Consider the following 9,573-nt stretch of genomic DNA (forward strand, 5'->3'; position numbering starts at 1 on the left):
AGTCACATTTCATGGTGGTTATGTTAAGTCAATAAGTTTGCATCAGTGTTTACAAACATTCCCTTTGTTGCATAATACACAATTGAATCGATTCCACTGAAAGAAAAAGAAAATCACAGATTCGATAATCAATAAATAAATTTAAAAAAAAAACATCATTAACTTAACATAAGAAATTAGAAAACTTAGGATAACAACATAAAAGAATTCGAAGAAGACTAAAAAAGGACCAAATAAATGTTGTTTGAGCTTTAGTTTTCCCCCAATTGAAATGTTTTTTCCCCATTCTCTAGCCACTTATTTGTCAAAACAACACAGACCCACCATGCACAAATTAAAACAATAGATAAAGCAGAAAAAGACAGCCTTTCAAAGCCAATTATAAAATAAGGTCAAACTTCAAAGTTTATCTATAGTGAAAGCTTGAATTTTTTCCACTTTCTTATTTTCATTACTTTTACCATATTCACACTAACATTATTACTATCAATATAAATATATAATAACATATGAGATTTTGTTCTAAAGAAAGACTTGAGTATATTAAGAAAAAGAACAATTTATAATTTTTGAAAAATATATCAGAAACATGTAATAAAAAAGATAGAGTTTTTTGACTTGTTCTTGTGAGGCAGTTCCCATATGAAATGCATAGAAACACATACAAGTTTTTTGTGGGATCAATAAGGACAGGCTGGAAGGATCCAAACACAACCCCACTCACCATTATTGTCAGACAAGAAACAATACACTCTCTGATAAAGTGTATTTCTACACAGAACTGTTTACCAAAGGTACCACTAACATATATACACAATAAAATAACATAACAAAAAAAAAAAAAGCCTTACAAAAAGCAGAAAAAGGAGGCTTGGTTTTCTTTTCCTTCAGGCTTCTGCTAAGCAAGCATCTTCTTTCCCTCACTTTTTCTCCCTAGTGTTCTTCCTTTCCTTGCTTTTTCTTCTTCTTTTTTCACTAAATTCTCTCCATTATTCAATCTCAATAACCTTCACTTCTCTTTCAATTCTCTCAGATTTCCACTTCTCATCCCTCAAGAACCCTATCCTCTTACCCAAATCTTTCCCTTCTTTTCATTCCAGAAATTTCCCTCATTCATATTTTCTGGGTTTCATTCATCAACCCCACAAGAAAATTCAGTTCCTCTCTCTCTCTCTCTCTGTCTCTCTTGCTTTCTCTCTCTACATATATATAGTACATAACTCATTTTCTTTTAACCTTTGAATTTTTTCAATTATCTATATTTGAGCTTCAAAAGACTCTGAATTTGACACTACCCTGATCTCAAGTTTTGAACTTTGCTGAAATCTTTATTTCTACTTCTTTTTTTTTTATTTTTTGAAGAAATTCTGCACACAGCCACTTTTCTCTCTCTTACAGTAAATAACACTTTTTTTTACTGCGTAATATCTGAGCTTCAAAATGCTCTGAATTGGGGACTTCCCTGATCTCGAATTTCGCTCTGGTGAAATATTTTTGTTTTTTCTCCTTGCTATCATTGTTCGTTGAAGTAATTTGATGGGAATCTGCCATGGAAAACCCATCGAGACCCAGCAGAGTGAGAGAGAAAACCCAGAATTCCCGAGCGAAGTTCCGTCATCAACAAACCCCAAACCCTCGAAATTCCCATTCTACAGCCCGAGCCCTTTGCAGAGTTGGTTTAAAAACTCGCCGGCGAACTCAAACCCTAGCAGCGTGAGTTCCACACCGTTGAGGATCTTCAAGCGCCCCTTCCCTCCTCCGTCTCCGGCCAAGCACATTCGCGCTCTCCTCGCTCGGCGCCACGGCTCCGTGAAGCCGAACGAAGCCTCCATACCTGAAGGCAGCGAGTGTGAGATTGGGCTGGATAAGAGCTTCGGCTTCGCCAAACAGTTCTCGGCCCATTACGAGCTCGGCGAAGAAGTGGGCCGCGGCCATTTCGGCTACACCTGCTCCGCCAAGCCCAAGAAGGGCCCCCTCAAAGGCATCGACGTTGCCGTCAAAGTCATTCCGAAATCCAAGGTCTCATCTCATACTAATAATATTTTCAATTCTTTATATATATATATATATATATATATATATATATATATATATATATATATAATTTTAAAGAAATTTCTGCAAATGCAACTTCCAAAATTAATTTTCATAATAATAATACACTTGTTTCGTAGAGCTAAATTCGAAACGTGAAATAGCATGCCGGAATTTGGTTTCACGAGAGTGTAATAGCATTTTTTTAAATTTATTTCTCTAAATTCTTTATCTTTTTTAATTAATTGTTTGAAAAGAAAGTGGAAAACTTCTAGAATTCGACTCCGGATACCAAATTCTGAAAAAATTTCCGGCGTAAGACGACATTTTTGAAAATTTGGTTAATTAAATTCTGTGATTGAATTGAATCGAAACAGTTTGTTTTTTTTTTGTTTTTTTTGTGTGTGTTTTCACTCGTTTCATTTATGTTAGTTATTTAATTTTGCTATAGTATAGAAATTGGTTAATTTAGTTGAAAATAAATTTGTTGATAGTTTATATTTTATTATTTAATTAATATTTTTTCACTTTTGTTAACGTCTTCCCTCCAAAATACCGAAATACCTGCTTATAGCATCCTGAGACTGTATAATAAAATTTATTGGAGAAAACTCATGTAAGTGTGTTCATGGGGATGGGTCGGGTTAGTGAATGACCCAATTCAATCCGATCCAATTAAATTAAGTTGGGTTTTATTTAATCCACTCTTGTATGAGTTAAGTAACCAATTTAGTATGCATGATCCAAATATTTGAGTTATGAAAAAACAATGTTATGTTTTTTTTTTTTTGTCTTGAAATAGTTTGAACAAACTTGCTATAAGTTAACTTATATAAACAATGAACCTGTTTTCCTCTAATTATATTTGGAGTTTCACCTTAATATATATTTTATTATATGTATTGCATATTAAGAGGAAATTATGAATAGATGGGAGGAACACCTAAAATACCTATATTACTATGTATAAGTTTTGGCCAAAACTTATTACTAGATTAAATAAGGTGACATTATTTACATATATACAGTACTTTCATAGGTAAATGACCCTTGATAACAAAATCAAACGAAGAATTAATAGAGAAAATATTGGCTGAAATTGGAAATATTAGCTTGAAGTTAAGTAGAAAGAGTTGAATGATGAAAAACTAGCCGAAAGTTGAAAAGATAAACTAAAGTGTTTCATAACATTAGTTGTTTAACAAAATTTTATATAAATTAATTTCAAGTAATATTTGTGTAAAAGATTATTCTTCACTATAACTTGAAATAATTACCATTTCTCAAGAAAAAATAAATACATTAAATAACGTAGTATTGAAAAAAAAATAATATTCCATAAAAATAACAATATAAGTAGACGTTAGGGTTTTTTTTTTAAGTAAGATGGTAAAATATAAGTTCATCTACGTAGATTATCTTAAAACACTAATATGAACAACTTATTAGAATAAGCTAAAAGCTATTAAAAAACTACCTGGCCAAACATAGATGAAATAACTTTATCAAAATTTATTAAAAACACTGATATGAAGAACTTATAAAAATAAGCTAAAAGCTATTAAAAATGTTACCTTGCCAAACATGGATGAAATAACTTTATCAAAATTTCATCTATGCAGAATAAGAATATGTACAAGAGAGCTTCTGCAAATTAGCATGTGCCTAAGCTAATTTTAACTGATGGAGAAGTTCATGTAATTTTTTCTTTCTACTTTTCTCTCCTACAAGCCCTTAGAGAGAAACTTGTCCAAACCTGAATACACTTGTTTGTAAATATTAAAGATTGTGAGGAAGCTGCTTCCTTGTTCCTGAGTGTGGTTTAATACCCTGGTTGTGTTAGTTACATGCACCACAGAAAAAGAGTGTGCTCTTTTGTTTATTATGCAAGTGGGTGTGATTGGCAGATGACTACAGCAATTGCCATAGAGGATGTAAGGAGAGAAGTGAAGATATTGCGGGCTCTAACTGGACATAAGAATCTGGTGCAATTCTATGAAGCCTATGAAGATGATGAAAATGTTTTTATAGTTATGGAGTAAGTTGATACTGTACTAGTACCATTTTTCTAACAATGTTGTGAATCCCGTTTACAAACTTGATTTTTTTTTTTTACCTTTCAACGTTGAAATTATTAAGCAAGAAGCTTTAAGTTGTTAATTTGGGTTAAGACATTAAGAGCTTACATTCTTATGTGTCTTGTGCTACTCAGGTTGTGCAAAGGAGGGGAATTGCTAGATAGGATTCTTTCCAGGTAATGATGTTTGTCAATACAAAGAGACATGCTGAGATTTAATTAGTTTACCTTTGCATAGCATACATTAACATTCAACCATTTACAAGTTCAATTGTCGAATGTAGGGGTGGAAAGTACCCAGAAAACGATGCCAGAGTAGTTATGATCCAAATATTAAGTGTTGTAGCATTTTGTCATCTGCAGGGTGTTGTTCACCGTGATCTCAAGCCAGAGGTGAGCAAGTTATGAAGTTTCTTAACTTTAACTTTTATGTAAGCTGAGAAACTTAGGCATCTAGGTATTCTTGTTTTTTGGGATTAATTGCATTATAGATTTATATTTTAGATGACCCGAATGTTAGTTTCGTCTCAGTTTGGGTATCCTATTAGCATATGTCTCAACAATAGGTATAATGTTTTCAAACGTAACTTTTCACTCTAGAAGAAGCAAGTCTTTTTGTGCCACTTCCAGTTCTGGAAATAATAGTTATGGAGTGAATATGAATGGATGACATATACGGGAGTTCATTTCATTTTCATTCTTTATAGTTTAATAACAATTCTGAACGACAACTGTTTGTGTTAATGTTAATTATGAAACAAATAACAAATGCAGATGAATATTTCTTTACATGGGTGTATATATTCCTTCACTTTAGATTGTTCTGCTGTTTTTCTAACCTTGAATATTGGTTTATGCTTCAGAATTTTCTTTTCACTTCTAAGGATGAAAATTCCACGTTGAAGGCCATTGATTTTGGATTGTCTGACTATGTGAAGCCAGGTCGGGCATATTCTCTGCTTTCATATTTCTGTTGTTTTATTGACAGAGATTATAACAACTAGTGGTAACAATCTGAAATTATTTTCAGATGAGAGGTTGAATGATATTGTTGGAAGTGCTTATTATGTAGCTCCAGAAGTTTTGCATAGATCTTACGGGACAGAAGCAGATATGTGGAGCATTGGTGTCATTGCTTATATTCTTTTATGTGGGAGCCGTCCCTTTTGGGCTCGGACTGAATCAGGTATATTTCGGGCTGTACTCAAGGCAGATCCAAGTTTTGATGAAGCTCCTTGGCCTTCTTTATCTGCTGATGCTAAAGATTTTGTAAAGAGGTTGTTGAACAAGGATTATCGTAAAAGGTTGACAGCAGCTCAGGCACTAAGTATGTCTTTCCATTTCCCATGGTGGTGCATGTATGGTATTAGTATTCTTACTTTTTTATCTCATTGATTCTCATGCTTATAGCATTGTTTTATGCACAGGTCATCCATGGCTGGTGAATCATCATGATGATATGAGGATACCTTTGGATATGATAATCCACAAGCTTGTTAAAGCTTACATTTGCTCATCTTCTTTACGTAAATCTGCTTTACGGGTATGTGGTACTGATATTTTTGTTATGGTTTTGGGTTTTTTAGTTGTACAGGTTTTTTATGGTACTATCTAATCATGCATTATCACATGTTAAATTAGTTTATTACAACTACTTGAAAAGTCAACAAGTTTCAATAAATGATTTGATGCTACTGTCACTGAAAACTACTCTCTTCTCCCTTGTCCTTTCTCAATATTGAGACTTAGTGTCTCTTATTGATCTAGGTAGGAACATTCACAAAAGCTATCCAAACAAGTTGATTTTTTTTTCCAATATAATAGTAGTGCTGAAGCATCACAGTGTTAATTGCCATCCCAACTATCTTGACACTATAATTAACAACTATCATCTGTAGCGCCCAAAGCTATAAAATATAGGAGAAATAAAGGTGGGTGGACTAGACAAAAATCCACTGGGAAAATCTGTAACAAGGGAATTGAAATCTATCTCTGAAAAATATCAGAATTAACAAAAGAAGGTTGTCCCATCTTTTATAGCATTGTGAACCAATACCAAAATTGCCTAACTTTATCTGCTCGTGAATCCTCGTGTTTTTTGTCTTCTCCATGCAATTAAGCCATCTATTATGCAATCTCCTAGGAACAATATTGAATCTTTAAAAGCTTGGATAACTAATTGAGAATCACATGCCATTATCCAACGAATGGAATTCCTACTTTTCCATATTCATGCTATTACACTAAAAATGGCTGCTGCAGTACTGTTCTAGCATGTATTCTCCAACTTCCATTCACAATAATCAAGCCATATATCAAGATGAGGTGGGTATGTAGATCATATGATGACATTCAAATTGGTTAGAGTACAATGTTTCAGAGATATTATTTACCATTAGATTCCTCTTGACCACTTCCTCTAGTTTCCTTGGTCCCCTCTTTTCTTTTTCACAGAACTAAAATCTGTGCAATCTACTCTTCTCACTAGTGTCTCTTGTTTCCTTCATTTTACGTGTCTAAACCAACTTAACCAATTTTCTTCAATTGGTATGACACCAATCTCCTAAAATAATTCCCTAAAAACCATCTTATGTTTCTCTTTTCTACTTCTTCTACCGTCCTACCTTTCCATTTTTTTATCCCTTTAAAGCCCAGCATTCACTACCCTAGAGTATGGCTGAATATATAACAATGTAAAACTTTTGAATTTGATAACTGTTTTGCGATCACAACTAACCTCCTATGCATTTCTCTATTTTAGCCATTCTATTTATATCGGCATTCTAGTTTATTTCCCCCTTATATTGTACTGTGGAATCTAGATAGCTATATTTATATCAATATTCTAGTTAGATTTCCCCCTTATAATGGTAAGTTAATTAAATGACTGGCTGAGGAATCATAGAAATCTCTGCACTGATCAATTAATGGTAAGTTAATTAAATGACTTGCTGAGGAATCATAGAAATCTCTGCACTGATCAATTAATGATAAGTTAATTAAATGACCGGTTGAGAGAGAGTTTTTGAGAACTTGCCTGTCATCATTTGCATGTTTAATAAATTATTTCATGTTTCTTGAAGTAACAGTTTGCAATTTGTCTTAGAAACGTGATATTTATTGTTTAAAATTGTCAATTTGTCAGGCTCTTGCAAAGACATTAACAGTAGCTCAGCTAGCTTATCTCAGAGATCAATTTACTCTGTTAGGACCAAACAAGAGTGGATTAATCTCTATGCAGAACTTTAAGACGGTCAGCACATATCTGAAGTTAAAATCTATTGTTCCTTTTCCAAATTTCTTTGAGGCATTAACGGTTATTTTGGCAGGCTGTTCTGAGGAGCTCCACAGATGCTTCAAAGGATTCAAGGGTCTTAGATTACGTGAATATGGTAAGTTTGGGGGATTGTCAGTCATTCCTCATTGACTGTTTTAACAAATCAGCTTCACTGAAAAGTTAATTTGTTATCCTTGTTGCAGGTTAGTTCTATCCAATATAGGAAACTAGATTTTGAGGAATTTTGTGCTGCCGCTATAAGTATGCACCAACTAGAGGGAATGGAGAGCTGGGAGCAGCATGCAAGGCGAGCCTATGAGCTTTTTGAAAAGGAAGGAAATAGACCAATTATGATTGAGGAACTTGCTTCGGTAATTTCACATCCCATGGTATCTAATACCAATATGTTTTTCAAATGATTAAATGTGCTGCAATGCCTAAGGTGCTAGCGTTTCTCTTACTGTCTTTCAATTTGGGACCCTGATTAACTTATTCCCTAGTACTTAGTATCTGCATGTGTTTAATTGTCTTCTTCATTCATCAACATGACAGATACCTCAAATGAGATTCTTGATCAGTTGCATTTGATATAATCCTTCATCACATGTATATTAAACTCTTCATGTTTGACATATTTCAGGAACTTGGGCTTAGTCCATCAGTACCTGTTCATGTAGTACTTCAAGATTGGATAAGGCACTCAGATGGGAAGCTTAGTTTCTTGGGGTTTGTCAGGCTTCTGCATGGGGTTTCTTCCCGTGCATTTCAGAAGGCTTGAACGAATAGTTGCTATTATTTTTTCTTGCCCGTTACCTTTAAATATTTTGATAGGATAATGCTTTAGCTACCCTCCATCAGCAGACCTCAATGATGGCTTCTGCAAGTTGAAGGCAGTGGCTGATAGGAATTTGTTGCTGATGAAGCTGTATGCAACATCTTCATGTATCAATCCCACTTTTCCAAAATTTACCAACACAACCTTCTCCCCACCTTGTTCTCACTCACTTTAGGTTGGTGGTTCTGAAGTTAGAGGCTTGTACAGATGAAAACTAGACCACAAATTGTACCTAGAACCATCAGAACCTCTGAAAAATGATGATTCTCTTCGCATGTTACCCATGGCACCTTTCAATAAACCTTCTTATCACGTGAACTCCTTGATAGTTGACAGTTTTTTTAGCTTTTTTGTTGTTGTATTTACATGTTATTATTCCAGGCCACAAGTGATGGTACCTTTTATATACAATAGCTTTATGGAGTTTTCAATCTATAACTTATTCCAAACTATGCACACACAAAGTTCATTTGCTCTGACATGGGTGGCTTTTGGTTAATCAGCTATGCACACTATCTTTAGATGATTCCAAGCTTCTAACGATATCAGTGTAAAGTTTTGCACTCACTCAAGCTTCTGGATTTCAATTTTCAGCATGTTGGTGATTGACTTTTCATTTTATAGGATATCAATTTCAGTTTTCTGGCATTAAAATTCTAACTGGTATAGTTAGAAGACCATTCTTTTCCCTATTTTAAAATATTTTCCTTCTTTAGATCTCTATATTCCAAAGGAGAATACCTTCTGTTAGTGTACAATTGTGGTCTAGATTCCTATATATCTTCCATGTAATCCTCCATCTTTCATAATAGAATTCAAATTTGTTTCCCTGTATGATATTAGAATTTGATTTAAACCTTTCTTGTTTTAGACACACTATCATCACCTCTCACATGAAGAGCAACAAACCAGAGGGCATTTCATCCAATGGAAAAGGATCGGTTTAAACCATTCTCTAAGTAAAGAAAGACTAAGGGTTATTGTTTCATCTAGTTCCATTTTTCTTCTATTACATTCGATAGTATAAAAGATGAATTATATTTAGAATATAATTCTGATTAATAATATTTAGAACACACACACACACATATATATATATATATATATATCATCTTATAAACATATCATTTCACAAAATCATATTATAAATAATTCAAAAAAAGTTATTATAAAATTAATAAAGACAAATTCATAAACATATCATTTCTTAATATTTATTTGCGTTTCTTATTTTTAATAAATAAAAAAAAAATTATTTCGGTTAAACTTCTTTATTCAAGAAGTCAATAACATGTATGATTCACACACACAATGAATAGTCTTATCTTATTCAATGAATTCAAGATTACA

At 33.3% G+C, this 9,573-nt stretch overlaps 1 protein-coding gene across 1 annotated transcript; it reads left to right on the top strand.

The window, feature by feature from the left end:
* Positions 1-829: 829 nt before the first annotated feature.
* On the top strand, positions 830-8,675 carry LOC108326229 (CDPK-related kinase 7). The gene is made up of 11 exons (XM_017559602.2): positions 830-2,019; positions 3,942-4,072; positions 4,247-4,288; positions 4,396-4,504; positions 4,975-5,053; positions 5,142-5,438; positions 5,539-5,654; positions 7,257-7,364; positions 7,441-7,503; positions 7,592-7,759; positions 8,029-8,675. Exons 1-11 carry the CDS (start codon positions 1,537-1,539, stop codon positions 8,164-8,166), a joined length of 1,734 nt encoding a protein of 577 aa, XP_017415091.1. The 5' UTR covers positions 830-1,536; the 3' UTR covers positions 8,167-8,675.
* The last annotated feature ends 898 nt before the right edge of the window (positions 8,676-9,573 follow it).

The sequence above is a fragment of the Vigna angularis genome, chromosome 3 (assembly GCF_016808095.1).
Source record: "Vigna angularis cultivar LongXiaoDou No.4 chromosome 3, ASM1680809v1, whole genome shotgun sequence".
Lineage (NCBI taxonomy): Eukaryota > Viridiplantae > Streptophyta > Magnoliopsida > Fabales > Fabaceae > Vigna > Vigna angularis.